At 35.4% G+C, this 23,213-nt stretch overlaps 2 protein-coding genes across 3 annotated transcripts; one reads left to right on the top strand and one right to left on the bottom strand.

The window, feature by feature from the left end:
• Positions 1 to 239: 239 nt before the first annotated feature.
• LOC126773042 (peptidyl-prolyl cis-trans isomerase 8) lies at positions 240 to 13,582 on the bottom strand. Its single transcript, XM_050493665.1, has 19 exons — positions 13,244 to 13,582; positions 12,997 to 13,102; positions 12,057 to 12,144; positions 10,753 to 10,782; positions 10,444 to 10,583; positions 10,011 to 10,116; positions 9,385 to 9,561; positions 8,755 to 8,827; positions 8,368 to 8,463; positions 7,869 to 7,935; positions 7,421 to 7,489; positions 7,196 to 7,261; positions 7,039 to 7,102; positions 6,461 to 6,703; positions 5,603 to 6,028; positions 5,267 to 5,336; positions 4,132 to 4,222; positions 1,714 to 1,792; positions 240 to 1,211 (listed from the first exon to the last, which is right to left on the bottom strand). Exons 1-19 carry the CDS (start codon positions 13,436 to 13,438, stop codon positions 1,160 to 1,162), a joined length of 2,238 nt encoding a protein of 745 aa, XP_050349622.1. The 5' UTR covers positions 13,439 to 13,582; the 3' UTR covers positions 240 to 1,159.
• A 301-nt stretch (positions 13,583 to 13,883) lies between these two features.
• Positions 13,884 to 21,751, top strand: LOC126773025 (heterogeneous nuclear ribonucleoprotein H2). 2 transcript variants are annotated; one of them, XM_050493645.1, is made up of 8 exons: positions 13,884 to 14,142; positions 14,383 to 14,511; positions 14,645 to 14,809; positions 15,124 to 15,262; positions 16,869 to 17,041; positions 17,706 to 17,833; positions 18,083 to 18,190; positions 18,507 to 21,751. In XM_050493645.1, the coding sequence occupies exons 1-8, from the start codon at positions 14,025 to 14,027 to the stop codon at positions 18,612 to 18,614; spliced, it is 1,068 nt and encodes a 355-aa protein (XP_050349602.1). In that variant the 5' UTR covers positions 13,884 to 14,024; the 3' UTR covers positions 18,615 to 21,751. The 2 variants fall into 2 exon arrangements, with proteins under 2 accessions (XP_050349602.1, XP_050349601.1); XM_050493644.1 differs by having other exon boundaries at positions 17,688 to 17,833.
• The last annotated feature ends 1,462 nt before the right edge of the window (positions 21,752 to 23,213 follow it).

Below are 23,213 nucleotides of genomic sequence, written 5' to 3'. Positions count from 1 at the left end.
TGTTTTATTTATAAACGTTGCTTTGATCACAAAAAAAAGACAACTATTATTCAGAATTCATTTATTGTTAAGAAAAAAAAAACTATTGAAAAGTGAATCTAGATAACAAACTATGAATACTTAACCGTAATTACCCCTAAAGTTTCCTTGCTTAATTTTTAAGACTTGTGATTGAATGACTCAGCTGTTTTTAATTCTTCCAAAAACCATTATCAGAAGGATATAAATAATAAAATAAAGCCTGTTGAAATTGCCTCCTCACTAACATACGTTGTTTATCGGTTGTGTAGTTACATATATACCTAATGCTTGCTTTTTTCTAATGTCATACGACTAATGCCAGCAAGAAAGAGTTATTATAGTAACTATTCACCCGCTACACGTTTATTAGTAAGGCCGTTAATGTTTATTGAGTAAAATAAAATTTCAACATAATCAAAGTCTAATAATACGGTTACATTACCTTAAAACGCAAAGGTATCTTACATTATACATATTAAAACTAAAATGAACGAGAAATCGAATTCACTGAAGGTCCTTACATATTTAAAACTATGTCATATTTTAATTATTATCAAAAGTTTGATAATAACACATTAAAGAAAACAAAAACCCATTTTCAATCCATTAATTAAGAAAAAATCTTTCGCTCAGAATCCAAATTTTAGTACAATTGTCATTTATATACATTATAAAATTTACAATTCGAATCATTTTTTTCTACCAAAATATAACAAAAATTACTTGATCGTATGAATGTGAAGTCAATTTAATTTGAATAATGATTAATTGTTTTATGTTAAAAATTATCTGTCTATTTTCCTATGGGTTGCAGTCAAAAGGTTCAATATTAATAATTATCTGTGTTATTACGAATAAAAAAATACTAGTCAATGTAAAGGTACACACACTATATCATTGTGTACAAGAAGCCAATATCAAACCAATTTTTACAAATGAACAGACGCACGTAATATATTAATATTACGAGCAACTTTATAGGGAACAATATTATTTATTATAAGAAATTAAAAGTATTAATATGTTTTAAAAAAAAGAAAATATTTTTTCTAATGTATAGACGACTATTGTAACTGGCTGAATTGGTTTAAAATGTGAGTATAGTTGAAACTTGAATGTGCTGGCGAGCGGCGACCCTTCAGTCGGAGCCGGAGCGCCGGCCGCGCCGCACGCGCGCGCTGCGGGCGCCCCTGGAACAAATACTTTATTTAAGACTTGCGAGCTTTATTATTGATTTTTTTTTTATAGAATATGAAGGCGGAGGCGCATATGGTCCACCTGATGGTAACTCTCACCAAACGCCCTTAGACATTGGCATTGTAAGAAGTGTCAACCATCGCTTACATAGCCAATGCACCATCAACCTTGAGAACTAAGATTTTATGTCCCTTGTGCCTGTAATTACACTGACTCACTCACCCTTCAAACCGGAACACCACAATACCAAATACTGCTGTTTTGCGGTAGAATATTCGATGAGTGGGTGGTACCTACCCAGACGAGCTTGCACAAAGCTCTACCACCAGTAAATATCATATTTACTGGTAGTAGAGCTTTGTGCAAGCAATATAAATTGATACGTGAACTTGTATTATTACACTTACGTCGTTGACTCTTCGATCCAAATTGAATTTATTTCTTATATAATAACTATAATAATTTGAAAAAAAAAACTATGTAGTTTAAAGATACCTGCTCCGACTGCGGCGCCGCTTGTCTCCGTCGTCCGAGTCCGACGACGAGCTCGACGACCGACGCTTCTTCTTAGTCTCTGTACATTCAATTATTAACTATAATATATTTGTCATTATTGTAATTTCGCCATCAAACTATAGATTGCATGTATAAACGTAAAAATTTTTTTTTTTTTTTATATTCGCCGGGAGGGCAAATGACTCTACTCCACCTGATGGTAAGTGGTAGTAGAGTCCAAACGCGACGACGGCCAGTACAGACGGGAAAAACGTTCTGCACTAGCCGCCTTCGCCTTGCCGGCCCGCAAGATGCCTCTTCACGCCTCGTTTGAAGGAACCCGGGTTGTAAAAGGAGGGGAACACGTGAGCTGGTAAGGAATTCCATTTTTTGGAAGTGCGACAAAGAAAGGAGTTGCCAAATTTCTTTGTTCGCGATGGAATTGATGTCATAGTTAGGCGGTGACAACCAGAACCAGCTCGCGTGGACTTAAGAAGGAAGGGGGAAGCAGGAATTAGAAAGAATAATTCCTCAGAGCACTCGCCGTGATACAGTCGATAGAAAGCGCTCAGTGCTGCTATCTCACGACGCAATTGTAAAGGTTCAAGGGTGTTTGTGACCTTACGTCGCCAATAATGCGTATGGCACGTCGCTGCAACCGGTCCAAGGCCTCAAGTAGGTACTTAGCGGAGCCATCCCAAAGGTGCGAGCAATATTCCACGCAAGACCGTACCTGTGTTTTGTACAGCAGGCACAGTTGTTGTGGCGTGAAAAAGCGCCGCACCTTGTTCAGAACTCCGAGTTTCCGTGAAGCTGTTTTTATAACAGCCTCGATGTAATCCCTTGGACTAAGGTCGCGGCGAACGTCATTACCCAGCATGGCGATTTTGCTTTGCATCACCAGCGGAGTACCACAGAGGGAGGGAAGAGGGGAAAATGTTTACTTTTTCGCCGTGAGAGCGCATATCTGTGTTTTCTTGGCATTAAACTCAACAAGATTATTAGAGCCCCATTTGGCGATGAGCTCTAACGTCCTATCGAGTTCAATGACAAGATCCTTCCGCCTCTCCTCAATTTCCGCTCGCCCAGCCACTGCGCGTCCGTGGTATCCACCATGCACTGTACTATCGTCTGCATAGCAATGTATGTTCCCAAGGGAGAGCATATCATTGATATGCAAAAGAAAGAGTGTGGGAGACAGCACAGATCCCTGGGGGACCCCAGCATTCACTACATAGAATTGTGAAGCGCAACCATCAACTAAAACACGAAGGCTACGCTTGTGTAGGAAGCTGGCAATCCAGGTGCATAGCTGAGCAGGCAGACCATATGCCGGCAGCTTGGAGAGAAGACTTCTGTGCCAGACCCTGTCGAAAGCCTTGGAGATATCGAGGCAGACAACCAACGATTCTCCATGCTTGTCGATAGCTTCACCCCAGAGGTGCGTTACGTACGCTAGAAGATCACCTGTGGACCGTTTTGGTCGAAACCCGTATTGACGATCATTAATTAAAGAGTGATCTTCTAGGTAATGGATCAGTTGGTTGTTTAAAATCCGTTCCATCACCTTACAAAGTACTAGGGTGATAGCTATTGGCCGATAATTTGCCGGGTCAGACCGATCCCCTTTTTTGGGAACCGCTTGCACATTAGCTCTTCTCCAAGCCTCCGGCACACTTCCCGAAGAGAGAGAAAGTTGGAACAGGCGCGTTAACACCCGAGATTATGCGTGGCCTGGTGGGGCAGCCTCACGAGCTGGTTAGGCACGCTCGGGCCCCTGTACTATGCCACGGGCGGCCAGCGGAACAGCCGTTTCTTCGGGTCTCCTTGTCCGGCAGGTCAATACAGTTTCCCCCGGCATTGGTTCAACAGCCGTCTCCATTGGACCAACACCCATCGCGGCAATACTCGCTCGGGCTCTGGCTGTACGCTGGCTGACCTCGAAACGCGGCTGCAAACCACTTCACGAGTTTTTCACCATGCGTACGGTGGTAACAAGCCAGGCGGATGTTAGCATCCTACCACCGGATGAGTAGGTCGCTCAGATATCCCTTAGTCGCCTCTTACGACACCCATGGGAAAGAGAGGGGCAGTGAAATGTATTCTTTCTCCGTCACTGCACGGATAAAAATGCTCTTTGCTGACCGTACGTCGCGCCCCTGACCCACGCACACATCCATCAAAATTATAATACAATTGTGGTAATGTTAAATTGCTTTAAAATCTAAACTGATAACATTTACAGGCTAAACGTTTGAAAATAACTTTTAATGTAACTGTCTATGTACTGTCTAAAGCCAAATGAAATTATTTGTGTATTTGTACAAATAAAGCATATATGTAGTGTAATGTTGGGATAATAAATACGAACACGCAAGCAGTGTATACGGTAATATCGGTATGCAAATTAAAATTTACCTGAAGCTTTACTCTCCCGCTCACGTTGCCTCGACTTGATGAGACGGACTATCTTCATCAGCTCCTTGCGAGCCTCGTTCCTCTCTTCCTCCTAAGAAATAAAATCAAAATTAACAAAATATACTTTATTCAAGCGACTTTCAATCGTCTATTCACAAGATTATATTAAATGTAATTCTTTCTTTACAGACAGGCCAGACAATAAATCTCGTTAATTACTCTTTTTATATTTAATTATAGCTAGCGCTTGACTGTTATCACACCTGATGGAAAGTGATGATACAGTCTAAGATGGAGCGCGCTTGCCTAGAAGATGCCTATTCACTCTAGGCTTGAAGGTACCCATATTGTAGGTGGTGGGGAAAACGGTGGTCGGAAGGGTATTCCAGATTAGCGGTTAGCGGTGCGTATCAGCAACAACTGACTCTTACGGATTAAAAACAAATTATATTACATTAGACACTGTTCGCAGCATCCAAGTAACTGCGGAGTATCTTGCCAGCTCTTTTCGAATTATATGACAAGATTTTAAACTTCAATTATACTACGCGGTAGAGTTGTGAAAGCCCATCTAGGTAGGTACCACTCATCGGATATTCTACCGCCAAACAGTAATACTTAGTATTGTTGAAGGGTGAATGAGCTTCACGCTCTTTAACTCCTCGTTAAGACGGAAAGGGTACAACTAATTTTTGGTGGGTATTCCGATGTTCGCACCCGGCGCCTTGGACACCGGCGAGCCCCACATACCCCCACTGTTCCCGTGGGGGAAATGCGTAACGCGTTTTCAGCGATAAAAAAAAAGAGTGAATGAGCTAGGGTAACTACAGTCACCGGGGACATAACGTTTTAGCTCCCTAGATCGGTAGCGCATTGTCGATGTAAGATATTTCTTACAGCGCCGAGCCTGTGCGGTAGTGAACTAGTGACCATTTACCATCAGGTACCATTTGCTCGTCCGCCGACCTATATTATAAATTTATAAAATTGTATGTCCATTTATCTGTCGTGAAAACTTTCATATGATTTTTTTGCTGTTCAATCAATTTATTGCCTTGTGATTCTACTGCGATAATTATTTGAAATAAAAACATTCGATATAATATTTAAAGCGATTTCTAAATTAAATCTTTACCTTTTTCTTTTCGTCGTCCGCTGACTTGTTATCAGACGATGGTTTGCGTTCAGGAGTTGGTGATTTAGATCTAAAAAATCCTTACATACTGTTAAGTCTTATAAAAGTAGTTTTAATTGTAATCGAATTATTTTTTTTATACGTTTAACATATATTATTTTGTACGTGTTTGAGGTCAAATTTGTAAAAGCCAGTTAATTTTTATCTGAAGTTTGAAATTAAGACAATTTGTCAATTTATATATATTATTTGAATTATTACAAAATAAATTAAATGAAAAATAAAAAATTAAGATAATATTTAGTATTTTAAGTTAAGTACAATAAACAAACTCACGTTTCCTTAACGGTAGTCGAGTTAGTTTTCTTGTCCTTATCAATCCTCTTCTTATCATCTCTGTTCCTATCTTTCTCCCTCGACCTGTCCCTCCTATCGTTCTTCTCCCTCTCATCGCCCCTCTCCTTCGACCAGTATCTCTCTCTGGACCTGTCGCGCTTATCGTCACGGTCTCGGTATGACTTTTGTCTTTCCAAAGGCGTGTCTCTTTGATTATCTTTCGTCACGCTGCGATCTCTACGTTCCCTTTCGCTCGATTTTCTTTCATCGTCTGCTTGACGTTTGCCTTCCTTGTGTTGTAATTTGTTCAAGTTCTTGGTCTTTTCATCATGCCCCGAGTACTTTTGTTCCCTCTCGTTTCTGTGCTTATCACGTAGCTGTTTCTCTTCTCTGTGCTTATCGTATCTTTCTGGACGGTCCTCTTTCCTATTACGAAAAAAAGAATCGGAAATTATATATCGATACTATTGCAATCGTCTTTAGGATACGGCTGAGAACCTATTTTTTAGGCCTAAATTAGATGATTGCTACTAAATTTTTAATCGTTTTGCGAATGTAAAGAAGAAGTATAAGAACAAATAATTTATAGCTACTATTTTTGATATATATTATTCTCAATAGGATAGATATTATTTTAGAATTGGTTATTCGGTTCGATGGTTCCAAACGTATTTTAATATGAACCAAATTTTTTTTTTAAATCAAATCGCAACGACCTTTCAAATACACCTCATAGTTACAATAGCTAAATAAATTTTAAATTTAATTTACAAAATGTAATATTGGATGGTACTCAATTGTAAAATTAGAATAAAAATTTAGCATGGAACTCATGACTTCCACAGCCGGCTCGGTCACCTGGCGGCCTTGTTCTTGGTGAACGTGCTCCGCAGCAGGCTGAAGGGGTCGTAGCCGGCCGGCGCGCCCGCAGCGCTCGCAGCGCCCGCAGCGCTCGCAGCGCCCGCAGCGCTCGCAGCGCCCGCAGCGCCCGCAGCGCTCACGGCGCTCACGGCGCTCACGGCGGCCACGGCCGACTGCGGGCCGCGCCGCGCCGCGCGCGCCTCTGCCGGCGGGCTGGCGCCCCCGCGCCACTCGTCGCGCCTGCGGACGCTCGGCCATGTAACAGGTGGGCGGAAAGCGAATGCACCTGATAGTAAGTGGTCCCCGCCGCCCGTAGGCATTGGCATTGAAGGAAACGTTTACCATCGCTTAAATCGTCAATGCGCCCCCGACCTTGGGAACCGAGATGTTACGTCCCTTGTGCCTGTAGTAACCCTGGCTCCCTCACCCTACAACCTGGAATACGACAGTACCAGGTGCCGCTGTTTTGCGGCAGAATATCTGATGAGTGGGTGGTACCTACCCGGGCGAGCTTGCGCGAGGCCCTCCCACCAGTAAAAACCCTATGCGCGAACACGTACGGTAAGCGGACTCACCGCTTGGGGTTGACTCCGAGAGCCCGCGCCAGCAGCTCGGCGCGCTCCGAGCCCACCGCGCGATCTGCACGTACGAAAAAGTTCATGTTTCAGACACTATGATTAAAAAATCATACAACTCGACCAGTATCAACGACTATAGACATCTAATAAATACCGTCATGTTCTATATCCTCTTCAAAGTCCAATGCGTTGTAATCAATCTTCTCGTGACGAGATTGATCTGGAAAGAGTAATCTATTAGTAGCAACTTCGATCCTACACCACAACAATAAAATAATAAACGTCGGTTTAAAAACTTTCTATTCGCATTAATCTCGAAAAAATATTTTTTTCGGTAAAAATAATTGTCCAATGATCACCGTCGCCGTGTGATACATACCCAAAGTAGAATCACATTCTCCCTCCTCCTTCTCCCGCGGTCTTTCTGGTGTACCCTCTTCTCCCTCTTCTAGTGAAAAGAAAAAAAAACTAGAAAACGGTTCTCCAAGACTACATTATATTAAGAGCTTTTTTATAATTAACAATCATTAGCCATGATTATTATCAGTTATTGATATCACATGTGGCAGAAATTCAATGAAATTAGACACATGCAGGTTTCCTCCCGATATTGTCCTTCACCGTCAAGCACAAGATGAATTATAAACACAAATTAAGCATATGGAAATTCAATAGTGCTTGCGCGGGTTTGAACCCATGATCATCGGTTAAGATTCACGCGTTCTAACCACTAGGCCATCTCGGCTGTTATTTATTTTTTGATTATCAGAGTATTATTAAAGAATTATATTTTATGTATATACACAATAAATAGTAATCGGACTTACTGCTGTGATGCTGCACCGTCACCTTGCTCTTTGGCCTCTCGTGCTCTATGTACCTGCGTTCCATCTGCTGCAACATTCAATTATACATATTTATATACATTTATATCACTGCTTATATAATTTCGTGCTCAATTTCATATACGCCAACTTTATCAAATATTATCAATAGCAACTTATTGTATTAATATTATTTTAAAGATCATGTTTAACACATGTTTATGAATGTATTCTAGTTTAAAAAAATTTATTTCAAATATATATATATATATATATATACAACTGATATACTACATATACTACTTTTCTTTTGTAAATACATACTTATATAGATAATTACACCTAGACTCAGAACAAACAGAAATGTACATGCACTCAAATGTCTGTCCTGGGTGGGGATCGAACCCAGAACCTTCGGCGTGAAAGGCAAGTGTCTACCAACCACACCAACCGGCTCGTCAATATATTTTAAATAACTGGAAGGTATTATGTCATGGCTTACCTCGACGTGCTGCAGCTTGACGATGCGTCGCTGCGCCTGTCGCCAGTGCGGGGGCGTGGCCGAGCGCGAGCGCGAGCGGGACGGCGTGCGGTAGCGCTGCACACACACGCACGTTACACACTATCACACACACCGCCACAGACCGACTCGGCCGGTGTAACCACACGCACGGGGGACATCTCAGTAGAACTAGGTTGGTGGCGCTTTGGCGTTGCAAGAATTGGTTATGAAACGGCGCCATCGTCTATGGGCTGTCGTGACTACTTATCCGCCTAACTATTTCATGAACTAGCAACGATGTTCGGTGATCATTTAACATTTCTTCTTTTGGAATGTCAAATCATTGATGATAGCCCGATAGTATTTTTAATCATATTGTATACTCACAAATACTCCACGACCTTTTATGATTCTTCCGCTTCGGGTGTACGAGTGACGTTCCCTTTCACGATAGCGCATCCTACAAAAAAAAAAAAAACATTTGAACTAAAATTAAATATACAGAACCCTAAAAATCCTTATCTATTTTACGTTATACAAGAAATTAAATGTAATTGGAGGGAACATTCTAAATGAATAAGAATTCATAAAAGTTCAAAAGTTTAGTATTGAAATTTTTATCATAATAATTCCACTTACATTAAAAATCGACTGAAACTGTAAATTAAAATATCATGTTAAATTTCTTAAGTTTAATTTCTTAAAGTTTTCTTCTTTTAAGGATAAGACGTAATTCTGGTAAATACATGTGTAGCCAAGTCAGCTTGGAAAAGTTTATACGTTTGTAGTAGTGCACGGTCAGCAGGTAAAAACTTATAATTATTATTATGACAAATACTAATTATATACATATTAAATGTAGTTTATAATCACGAACTACTTCAAAAGGAGACATTCCGTACTCACCCTACCTATTCAGAATATATAATAGGACTTGTTAAACCATATTTTAGAATAATAAAGAAAAAACTTTGATTTTTTTTTTGTCTACAGATTATATGGATTGAAATGTTATACCTTTCTCTGTCCCTCCTGGCGTCATTCCTATTGTCCCTGTCTTGGTCACGACCCCCTCTCATGAGAAACCTGTTTGTTGGTACTTCAGGTATCTCCCTCGGATCTATCTTAGAAGTTGTCACCAGAGGATGAGATGGTGCTTCAGGGACCTCTTCATCTGCTGAACGGTCTGCATGGCTGGTTGTACAAATGATTCAATTATTATATGATGTTAGTATGCATTTGTTATTAGTGTTTTTGTTCTAAGTCATGTAAATGGCTCACTAATGGGCAAAGGCTCTCGGGCAGGTTGATTGAACAAATATAACTACTTTCCATGGTTGGTCATCGCATATAGGAACGAATGGTAAAATCTATGGGCATGCGGTCCAATTTTCCATCTACCTATGTAGATGATATGGACAGTGTTACGTAACCTGATTTATATTTAAGTAACATGATAAGCTGATTGTTGTCAATAAGTGAAATATAGTTGCCTGTCTTGTATATTGATCATCCTAAATCATAAATATATCTGAAAGATATATTAATAGATAATTAAATACTATTGCTATATTAACATTAAGTAAATTGGCTAATAATTCTGACGTACAATGATATTACTGAGCTAGTTACTGTTATACTACCGTTTCTTTTTCTTATCTTTCTTCTTCTTCCTATCCTTCTTTTGGGACTGGTCCGATTCATCTCCACTCTCCTTCTCTTTTTCCTTTTCTTGCTTACGCTTCTTGCCTATAAAAAATATTTGAATGGTAGTTTTTAATTTTTTAATTGAGTACTTGAATAAAAATTAAATAATTATGTATTTTATTACTGTACTTAAGAAATAAATTTCAATTATAATAAGAGATTATAAATTATATTTATAACATGACATGACATGATTATTAAAATATGCTAAATATCTGGTAAATATGTGATTTCAATGTGATATATTAAAAAGTTATTTTAGTATTTTTTATAAATAAAAAAATATATAGTTTTTATTTACAACAAAGGAAAATTCTATAGTGACGCTAGTCACACAATATAGAGGGTGTTCACTAGTCAGGCACTGACCGGGCTTGATCCTGACGAGCTGCCCGCAGTTGGCGACGACGACGTCCTGCAGAGGGCGCGCGTTGCGGTCCACCGGCAGCGCCTCCAGCTGGCGCACCAGCGCCGCTCCTCCCGCCACGTGCCCGAACACTACGTGCACACTGGCCACAGACAAACTCCAATGTCAAACAAGGTATTAACTTTTATTTTAATCATTATATTTTTATCTAAATCGTATAAAATATCACTTGTAATTTACTATGTAATGCTATATAAAATTGTTTGATTCTGTTCTCTGTTACTGTGCCTAATAAAATGAAATAAACTCACTTGTCGAGATGGGGCGCCGGCTGTGTTGTTCTACAACACACAGAACACAACAAGAATGATAGCGCGCCGCTCCCTGCGTCGGCCGCGTTCTACGCAACAACGGACACACACTAGCGGTGGATGACTTCAAGCACATACATTCATTATAACAATGGCGACTCTGCCGTACACAATCGCAATATTGCTATCTCCTTCTTAAGGGAAACAAACCTTTTAATTATATAGATTATATACAGCAGATTTACCAATATTACGTAACCATAATTATTTATCATAATAGTAATGAATACAAGAATTAAGTTCCCATTAAAGGGTGTCAAGTTGCCCATGTTTAATGGTTGTGGTCCCACACCATCGTTAACTACTTCTAATTTTATTTTAACTTTATTAAATTAAGATATATTTTAAGACATGTTAAAAGTATACTACAAGTTGCATAGAAAGCTGGAATTCAATTTGAAAAAATAACTTAAATAAAACAGGACTTAAATACCAGGCGACACTCATAATTATGTAACAAACCAGTTCCTATATTTTCAAAACTATAAAGATTTCTGATGAGACAAATTTGTAGCTTATTTGATTTTTACACAGCTTTAAGCAATGGCATATTCAAATTATTACATTTCAGACTCTATAAAATAAAAAATTTTAAAATGATATAATTAATATGCAGCTTCATGTAATATAACAAATTTTTGCATAAATTTGTCACTCGTTTTATTTTTGCATACACTTGACACCATTTTGTTTTCTCAATTGATGTCAAGTTGAAAGCAGTTACAAGTTCACTTTTAATACAGGTATCTAAGTGCACTTTAGTTTTATTATTGTTTCAAAAATCAGAGTAGTGTCTATAGTGATGTGTGTCCAAGCAGACTTCGAGATTTCGATCAGACCACTTGAGAGTCATGAAGGAAATCATAATTAATAAACAAAGACATTACTGCAAAACTAATCAAAAAAATTATTGATATATGAATATTGCTTTTTAATAAATTTGGTGAGCCATAAAAGAAAAATTTAACTATCTTACTTATGGCAGTTTAGCCACATGACAAAACTTAAGCCTCCATCGCATAATTATCATAACACAAATTTAAAATAAAAAGTAATGTAATATTGAAGAATGGTCTCACATTTGTCGGTGAAAAAAAACTTCATGAGGAAACCTTCATGAGGAAACCTTCATGAATCAGATAAATAACAGCCATTTCAGTTTTATTAAAAGAATAATAAATCTCTGCATTAGTCTCAAGTCTTTGTAAAATATAAGTATTCCTTACCTATCATGCATAACTTACATAAAGAACTGTGAACCATTTGTGTCCTTGCCCCTGTTAGCCATGGACAGCAAATATGGTCTATCATGTTGAAGCTCAAATGTTTCATCTGTAATTCATAAACATTATCAAAAATAATTCTTTTTTTTTTTTATAGAATAGGAAAGCGGACAAGCATATGGACCACCTGATAGTAAGTGGTCACCAACGCCCTTAGACATTGGCATTGAAAGAAATGTCAAACATCGCTTACATATCCAATGCGCCACCAACCTTGGGAACTAAGATTTTATGTCCCTTGTGCCTGTAATTACACTGGCTCACTCACCCTTCAAACCGGAACACAACAATATCAAGTACTGCTGTTTTGCGGTAGAATATCTGATGAGTGGGTGGTACCTACCCAGACGAGCTTGCACAAAGCCCTACCGCCAGTAAGTTCTTTTTTCTTATATACATTAAGAATATCTTCTGCCCATCTGAATACATACATTTATATTTTAAAGCTGGATAGTATGTATAATTGAATGCAAATCACAGGAATGATTATTAGAACCAATATGGCAATTTTTTTTGCAACAAGCATATATATAACATTGATGATGAAAGCGCCGGATGAACCATCAAATAAATAATTTCTAGTTTATAAGTTGGAAATAAATATGTAAGGCAGAAAAAAATTACTATTTATTAATTTAATGTAACTAAGTTCACAAAAACACACTACATTGAAATTACTTTAAAAGATGTAAGATATTGTTGTTGCTGCTGTATGTATGTGTGCTGTTTATATATGAGTTTCTCATTATTAGTATGTACTTATATGTACTTTATTTACTACTTTGTAATATATTACATTTATGTTTGTCTTTGGTTAAAATTGACTAAATCAAATTAAACTGTTCTTAGGTACTCAGTATTACTATACTGTAGTTAAGCAATATATCAATGTCTGATATACCTTCAAATGTTCCTCCATAAATTGATTCACCACCAGTTCCATTGGCATTAGTAAAGTCACCACCTTGTATCATGAAGTCTTTCACCACTCGATGGAAGACCATACCCTATGATAAAGCAGTATTATTACTTGTGTAGAATTGCAATAACTAGGATCATACCAGTTTGGTCACATATTTAGCTATGAACTTTGCAATAAAATTTACAGGTTCAAGCGTTAACTTTGTCAATGCGGTAATTTTGCTAACCTTATAAGTTAAAGGTTTTCCAGTAACTTTTCCAATGCCCATATCACCAGCACATAGTGCACGAAAATTCTCAGCAGTTTTAGGCGCTACATCGTTGAATAACTCAAATATTATTCGACCGGACGGCAAGTCACCAATCGAAATATCCATAAACACACGGTCCCTTTGGGGTTTATCATCACCGTCCACCGTCATTTTATAAGTGGGTTTTATTATAGTATACAAAATACGTTTTAAATATATCGATAAAATTAAGAAGACAAATACGTTAAAACATTAAACAAACATTGAAATGTACATTAAAAATAATTTAATGTAATAAACCGATGCTAGATTCTGAATTCTCAAACCAAATACAGATTACAGAAAAACATTTTTTTCATCAATTGACATTACACAGGTAATAAATGTCTGAGTGTGTTCTATTAAGAGACATAATTAATATATTTTTTCAAAAAGATTCGTAGAAATCAGTAGCAATAAATTTTTGAAAAAATAACTTTTTACAAGTTTGATTAATGAAATTGTCAATAGTATTTGCTTAAATATTTTGTTTTGTATTAGGCTTTATAGGGTAAGACCAAAGCCAAATCTACTAAATACTAATAATTAAAAAATAAAAAGCGGGCCAAAAGAGACGTCACAAAATTCACGACGCCGAAAGTAAATTTTATCTATTTATAACTTGTGGAATGCTAATTGCCTATCGTTATTAGCAGCTAAAACAGTTTGTTTTTGTTCTTTTAACCATACATTAAAATTTACTGACCCATATTTCAAAATGTTGGGTTCGGGTGACGGTAGCCACATTATCAAACTACGGGGTTTGCCTTTCTCTACGACTATTGAAGATGTCCTCGACTTTTTAAACGGCGTAAATGTTTTGAATGAAAAAGATGGTAATAAAGAATTTCATATTTTTCAAGATGGTTTTAAAGTAATTGTTATAATTTATTAGATATGGCAGCACGACAAACAATTGATTCGTTTTTGTTTGCTTGTGATTTTGACGTTAAAAACTAGTTTTATATAAATAATCTAAATTTATATTAAAATACATATGAAGAATATTTTATATATGTACTTTTAAGTGTAAGAGGGATTGTAGTTACAATTATATCTAAAACTTTTTTTGTTAGGTGTTCATTTGACTGAAGTACGTCCTGGTAGGCCATCAGGAGAATGTTTTGTCGAGGTGCAAAGTCAAGAAGACGTTGAGGAGGCTTTGAAAAAAGACAAGGAAAATATGGGGAAAAGATACATTGAAGGTTCGCTGAAGGTTTACAATACCTTTGCCTTATTTTTTATCTATAAATCTTTTGAAGTCCATATGTTATCCTTTTTGATCAATGAATGTAATTACTTAATAGTATTTTAATTTTTTTTTTATTTTTGTTTCAGTATTTTCGACTGATCGTCAAGACATGGAATGGGCTTTGAATGCAATGCGTCAAAGTGAAAATGGTTTTGATAGTATACCCAATGTTACTGATGATGTAGGTGTTGTTAAACTGAGGGGCTTGCCTTTCGGTTGTTCTAAAGAAGAAATTGTGCAGTTCTTTAGTGGTGAGTATTTATGATTTTATCATCAGTAAATTAATCTTCAAAACCATAAAATTGTATCTTGGGGAATAGTAGGCTAGGACTGTGTAGTAAGAAAATTGAAAACAGTTGAAAATTGAAAAAATAAATAATCTCCCAAACAACCAGTTATTGATTGGATTTTAATTGCTTAAAAAAATCCTTTTATTCATTATCATTTACATTTGATAGATGTCATACATCACTAGATATTTATATATAGGGTCTAAATGTGAATTTCTGCAATAAGAATACACTGGCACCATGTAACTTGATTTTATCTGCTTCGGACGGGGCAGGGCTGACGGTGGCCCCTGACTGGGTGCACTTGCTCTCCGACCACACGGGGCGGGCCTCGGGCGAGGCGTTTGTATACTTCGTTGACAAGCAGAGCGCTCAAGACGCTCTCAACAGGGACAGGGAGAAAATAGGACACAGGTGGGGGGAACGTTATTTAATTGTGGTGTGCTATGTGCGGATATTTTGCAACTTTGTTTTTCTTCATTTTAATCTTGAAAGTTTTATCAACATTATATCTGATTGAATCTTATAATATGATATATAAGAATAAGTAAAGATTATATAAGTTTAATTTGCAAAAATATGATGCAATTTAAACTTTATATCTTAATAAAAATGAATTCCAAGCACACAAACAATCTCTTCACTAATGGTTTACTACTAATACTAGATATTGAAATATATTAAATATTAAATGGTAAGATTTCATCAAAATTATATAATTAAAAAACAGTTGCTTTAGATCTTTGGTATCATTAAAATGAATTACTATTAATAATTTAGCTAAAATGCTGCTATCACTCATCAAATGTTCGGTCGTATCCAATACAGGCAACTTGTCCCCACAGCAATATTGCCTAATATCCTCATGCGAAGATCAATGCACACCACAAGTTCAGTATATTGGTGTAGAGGGTTAACTATGGGACCCCTTTTACTTGAATCTGTGGTTTATAGAATTCTATTTAATTTTCATTGTTTATGTCTTATGTATAATGTATTTTATTATTTAAGTGTAAATTTGGGATGGTTTTATAGCGATACGGATATATTTTGATAGTTATTAAAAAAAAAAGTAATCATTTTCCACTGGGCTTCATTCTATAAATCATAGCTTTCAAACCATGTAACTGAGGTGTCATGATATAGATTAAAATTTGGGATAATTTAGTAAATTAAGGGCTAATAAACGATATATTTTGCATTTCTAGAATGCTGCTCCTCATGACATTTTGATATATAAATATCATAAACAAAGACAATGTTCATTTTAGTTTTTTTTTTAATTTTTAGATCTTCACCAAAATGATTTCATACCAACAGATATTCCTCGTATTATTCAACTGCATTTTTCCTTTTTATTATATATTATTAGAATTCATTAAATGTATGAAGATTTATTTTAAAGTTGTAAAGTAAATAAATTTATGGGAATCAAAATCATAGAATTTTGTTTATGGTATTCTATAAAGTGTCACGTTTGGTAGCATTTGGGAAGGCAATCGTGATTGGTTGTTGAGTTGTCCAAGGTTTGGGCGGTCGAGGGGAGCGGGGAGAGCGGGACGGGGACCCGGGGAGCGGCAGGAGATGAAGACGGGAAGACTGCTGGACTTAGATTTTTTTTAATTAGTCTGATATCAAAGCTAATGTAATGGTCTATCCATACATGTCCGGCAGAGACGACGCCGGCTTTCTAATTATGCCGGTTTGGATGCGCCATAACAATTTGTAGGGCAGAACTACACGATATATGCAATTGCTAAAAATACTATAGTGGTAAAATAAACCAGTCACATCCACACACTCAGATATGAGAATATAAATATAATAATATATGTTAAATTAAAAAAAAATCTTTTCTCTGGTATTAAAAATACTCACGGTCTCCAAATCGCTAGTGTTCCACAGATCAGAACCTTCGAATGAAATAAAAGATAATAATTAATAGTGATTGTTAAATCTCGATTAATATAATAACATTTAAGAGTATTACGAATTATTTACATTCTCCTCCCATTTCCAGATACATAGAGGTGTTCATGAGCTCTGCGGACGAGATGCGAGCGTACCGTTCGCGTATGGAGAGCGGTGGCGGGTTCAAATCCTCGAGAGGCTACCGACCCACGCCATACGATAGGAATGATAGATATGGAAGCCGTTTCGGAAGCAGGGGAAGGGGAAGCTCGTACGGACGAGGTAGGTGGACCGTGCTTGTATAAGCTACATCATCGTTTAATAACTTTTACTTAGTGGCAGGGCTTTGTGTAAGCCCGTCTGGGTACGTACTACCCACCTATCAGACAACCTACCTCTACCTACCTCTAGACAATAATACTAAGTATACTTAGTATTTCTCTGTTCCGGTTTGAAGGGTGAGTGAGCCAATATAATTACAGGCACTAGGGGTATAACGTCTTAGTTCCCAAGGTTTGTGGCGCATTGGCGATGTAAGGAACGGTTAATATTTCTCACATCGGTAATCTTTATGGGAGGTGAGAACCACTTACCATCAGGTGGCTTATTTGCCGGATAAATATGTTATAGAAACGCATTGGAGTTTCCTATTTCTACGCCATCCATATACAAAAAGTCAAAACAATAATGTTAGATGTCTTTTTATTCAGCTAAAATAGAACTCATTTTTATATCATTTTAAAATTAAAATAAATAAAGAAAAAAATAATAAAAATAAAAATCGATAAATAGATTGTCATGTTATGAACAAGAAAATATCAAAAAGTTAATCCAAAGGATTTATATTTTTGCTATACATTAGTTTTTATTGTTTATAATTTAACTTTTATGTAATTGATATTAATCTTTTTTTAATTTTTACATGCAGATCCGTCTCACGTTACAGGCGGCAGCGGTGGTAGCAGTAGTGGTGGTGGGAGTGGTTACTCTCGCGGCAGTGGCCGTCGCGGCGGCAGCTACTGCGTGCACATGCGCGGACTGCCTTTCAAGGCCACGCCGCAGGACATCGCTTACGTATGTGTACTATATACACACTCCTTACCTTACCTTTCACTTGACTGTGATATTCTGTGAAACCTGATCAAACTTTCCAAGAGCTAAATATAAAATTTGAAAATAAAAAAAAAACATGTTGGTAACTTCACTCCGCACTCAAAAGGCATTATCTCAAGTATGTCTATTTAATTCTCTCCAACAACCCACACTCTATTACTGGGTTGTATTAGATATTTAAAATTAATATTAGTTTTTTTTTTTTTTTAGTTCTTCAAACCTATTCGACCCATGAATATAAACATTCTATATGACAACAGCGGCCGACCGTCCGGTGAAGCGGATGTTGAATTTGAATGTCACGAAGATGCTATGAGAGTAAGTAATAATTTAGAAACGATTTTATAAATCATATTGCATTTTTAAAAGATAAAAAAGTTTGCCTATCATATTAAAATAGTTAATAATAACAAAAAATATATATATGTAGTAACATTAGAAATCAAATAAATATATTTTTTTGCGGCTTAAGCAGTATACGCGCTCATATGGAGAAGAGGTATTGCTTCTCCATGATACAGAAAGACGCGGAAAGGGACTTTGTTTTATAATATGTAGCAACTAATGCTTAGTTTGACTTTGTTACTATATTTACATAGAGTAAATTTTTATGTATATATTGATTATTCTGTAGGCGATGAGACGAGACAAGAACAACATGGACCACCGTTACATTGAGCTGTTCCTCAACTCATCCCCAGGAAGCAGCTTCAAGCCCACGAGAACGTTCCGGAACTATTGATCAAGCCACCCTTCGCCGAAAGACTAGAAGATAGGATCCGGTATAATTTGGCAAGAAAGAAAATGTACTTCTTACTTTGGGAATGGTTGGAATTATTATGAAAATATTTGGTTATAATATATATTTGTTTTATAACTTGAAACCACCCATCCGTTTTGAGTTTTGTTGTTATAATAAAACAGGGTCGTCATTATGCACTTTATTTCATAAAATTGGTATATTTGCAAATTTTATAAGACAAATTATCGCTGTAAATAAGCCTTTTTGTAACCGCTATAGATTCATATTTTTTATTGAAATATAAAAAAAAAATACAAAAAATTGGTTTTCAAGTTTAAAAATGTTATAAGGATAATAGAATAACATTCATGTTCGAAGTAAAAGTAATTCAGATCTTGAAAAAATTTATAGTTCCACTTGTATTAAATATGTGTATGAAATGCCTTAAGTTAATTAGTGACTTCACTGAAAATGAATAAATATTATAAAGATTGCAACTAATTGATCTGCAATTGCTGTTATCGGAGATGATTTAAATCTTCCTTGATATTTCTCATTTGTCAATTTTAAATAGCATTATTATTTATAGAAATAGTTATTATTATTGTAAGTATATGTACATTCTTACTGAAAAATGTTGTTCAACGGTTGAATAGTTTCAATGATTTGTCTCTATCCATCTTCAATAATCTAGTATTTGAAAGAAAAAGACGAAACATTATTAACTAATCCAAAATCGTTATACAATGTTTTTTAGCAAGGAATGTATACGTTGTGAAATTAAAATTTTAATATAACACAGATAGAATTTGACTTTAGGTTAAAACGGATTAGTCGTAAAGTTACAATTGATATGAAATCCTAGTACATAATATGTTTAAGACCTTAGGTTTGAGATTTTGATAATAAAGAAATATGTTGAAATATTTTCTGTAATGCAAATGCATGTAACTCTGTAGTTACTTATTAACTTTTTTCAGCAATTTATAGATAGAAAAGTTGTTTGTATCTATTGTTGTGAGCCGCAACAGTTTAAAAAAAATTGGAGAGGTATGAATCTAAAGATATGTAGGAAATTCTTTTAATACATTATTCATGTATAAAATTAATTAAGAAGTTGTTATTAATTGATGTATTAAACATTTGAAAAATTAAAGCATAGGGATCTTGAAATATATGATAATATAATTATTTTTTCATACACGTTTGGTGTACGAATATCTCGAATTTTATTGAAAGAGTTTTCCCTCCAAGACATGTTTTTTTTTTTTTTATTGATCTTGACAAAGGTCAGTGTGCGTTGTGTAAAGGAATGGGGTCCAAAATTGTTTTTGTACAAAATTTTTACCATTTTGGATTGATTTAAAAATTTTCATGAGTAATATTGCTTTGTAATTCGCACAAAGTAACCATCGCCTTTTGTTTAATATTTTTTATGTATAAAATAATATTCAGTTTTTTTTTATGAATTCTTCTTTAATTGTGAATTATTTAAAACTAAAGTATTATATAGAAATAACCTTATCAAATTTCTACGATTTCAATACAATAAGTACAAAGATGAAAACTATAGTCATGGCATATGGCATAAAGGCTTATACAAAATTAAAAAAATTTAATACTATTTAACTAAAGTTATATTAATACTTTATGCTTATTTGTAAGATAATATAGAAAAAATAGTAATTCTTTGAAAATGAATTGGTAGTAGTTGTTCGTAATAGATTATCTTGAAAAAATATTTTGCACGTTTTAACGGTTTTAGTTTAGGTTTAGTGACATTTGTTTTAAAACTAACCTTAACGAACGAACCCAAGAGAAAAAGGCCAATTAATATATATTTTTTATCATTATTTCTCTCCTTATTATAGTGTATGAAGCCGTTTATTTCCGTTATTGTAATGTACCGAACATTGAAAGATATCGTGAAAATAATTGAAGCAATAGAAAATTATAAGAGCTCTCCAAAAGCTCTCCATTTTGTTTTGTAAACATCTCTCTTCCCATAAGTACACATTTTATAAATATACTATAATACAATATAAAAGTAAATGACGTATTGAAAATAAATATATTTAAAATATTACTATTTAAGTTTTAAAAATTAAATTGAGAGAAATTGACTCGTACGAATTGTATTGAAATCCCAACAAGCAGGTCTTGTTAAAATAAATGATGTAATTCAAATGGACTGTGTTCTTTGAATATTATAAGGCGGTGGTTAAAAAATATGGATAGATAGTGTTTAAGACCGTATTACTATCATATAATAGTTATAAACATATGCTTGTAAGTTCTGATCAACATATTTTATATGTTTAGTTAACGACACATATATAAATATATAGTTTATTTAAAATGAATGTTGTACACAAACTGTAAACAAAGTGTCATGAACAAAATTAGCTCTTTATAATGTATTATATAAATGCAGGATCATACGCACAATTCGCCAGTTGGAAATTAAAAGATTTAATTTTATATTTTCTTATGTACCTATGTTCGCTATTATACAATTGTTGATATGCTATATAACGTTTCTAAATTATGTTGGATCGCTTGGAGAATATGCTTCTGACAGGCCTGAGATTGAAATTTCGATGTAACATTGCAATTGAGTTTGCATTCTTTATTTATACTAGGCGGTAGGCCTTTGTTCGAGCCCGTCTGGGTTGGTCCAACCCATTAATCACATATTCTACCGCCAAGCAGCAGTGCTAAAAATTGTTGTGTTCCGGCTTGAAGAGTGAGAAAGCCAGTGTAATTACAGATACAAGGGGTATGATATCTTTGTTTTAAAGGTTAGTGGCACATTACTGATGTAGGGGGAGGACCACTTACCGTCAGGGGACTCCTCTGCGAGTCTACCTACCTCTTTTAAATAAATAATAAATATTGTATTTGATTTTTTTCTTAATTCAATTTCGATTCTCGATTTGGCGAATGTTAGTATGTATGTATGACGAACGTAGTTGTTAAAATAATGAAATATTTTTCGGACGTTATATTGTCTCGCCATACTTTGTTTACACGTTTGGTGTAGTGAATACAACGACAGCTAAAACTTGTTACATTTTGTTCTCTTAGGTCGTACTGGACGTAGACACTTTTTACTTTAATAAATATTGTAACAATTTCGTGTTGTTTTAATTATCCTTATTTTTATAGAAGTGTGAAAATAAAAAAAAAATATTATGTAATGAATCATGTAAAATATAAACTTTTATAATAAATGTATTTATTTAACTTGTTCAAAAAATCCTCATATTACAATCATGGTTCAGGAATAAAATATATTTGGCAAAATATGGAAACGGGAATAATTAGATATTAATTATTGTCAAATTCACAAATTCTTACAATTTCATCGATTTCATTTCACATTATGAATAAATACTTAAAAACAAAATATGTTATTTAATTATTTTTTTAAAACCTTAAGTGTAAAACCATTATTTTCGAACTATGGCCAGTATACGCAGTATAATCATCAAATACAATTTCAATAAAGGTCTTAAGAAATTCATCCAACAATAAGAACAAAACAAATATACACTTCAAATATAACCCTAGCTTGCACAAAGCCCTACCACCAGTAGGTCTGGGTAGGTACCACCCACTCATCAGATATTCTACCTCAAAACAGCAATACTTGATATTGTTGTGTTCCGGTTTGAAGGGTGAGTGAGCCAGTGTAATTACAGGTACAAGGGACATAAAATCTTAGTTCCCAAGGTTGGTGGCGCATTGGCTATAAGCGATGGTTGACATTTCTTACAATGCCAATGTCTAAGGGCGTTTGGTGACCACTTACCATCAGGTGGCCCATATGCTCGTCCACCTTCCTATTCTATAAAAAAAAATAAAAAATAATAAACAGTTATGAATTAAAAGAAATCCTAATTATCTCAGATACAAAAGAGAATGGCAGTTAAATATTTATGCACATAATGCTATTGTCCCGAGTCAATGTCCTGAGCGCGAAGCTTCAAACAATGCGACACAAACAAGCATTACACCTTCGTGCCATCTCGCCGAGAATCAGGCAGCAATAAAAACGGCTCCCAAATAAATCATGGGCAATCATTAGTGGGCTCTTCGGCGGCGCTCCAAGGGAAGAGCGTGTGGCTTCTTCGTAAACTTAGTGAAAGGAATTATAATTATTTAGTGATAGAGTAATAAGACAGAGATATATCTAAATATAATTATTAAATTTTATTCATTTTATTTTTATTACACATTTCAAGTAAAGATAACTTTCTTATACTAATGATTTTAACGTATCCATTTGCATTTTATATTCATACAAATTTAATTCAATTATAAAACATATTTGCTAAAAACTTAGTCTCGTGCCAAGTTGAACGTTTATTAAATCAGTTTTAAACAATCATAACTATGCTAACTACTATTCTCAAGCCAAAACATAAAATAAATATAAATTGTCGATATCTATTCGTAATACAATACGCATAAATGATTGCATCTTCCAAGTAAATCACAAGGCCCATTCGCCCTTCTTTCCTATCTCAGACCGTGGCCACGTTTCGGACCGCAGGGCGCCGCTCGACGGCGGGCGGCGGTCGGTCGCGGCTCCGC

The sequence above is a fragment of the Nymphalis io genome, chromosome 13, assembly GCF_905147045.1.
Source record: "Nymphalis io chromosome 13, ilAglIoxx1.1, whole genome shotgun sequence".
Lineage (NCBI taxonomy): Eukaryota > Metazoa > Arthropoda > Insecta > Lepidoptera > Nymphalidae > Nymphalis > Nymphalis io.
Note: the sequence above shows the minus strand (reverse complement) of the source record. Positions and strands in the feature narration are given on the sequence as shown.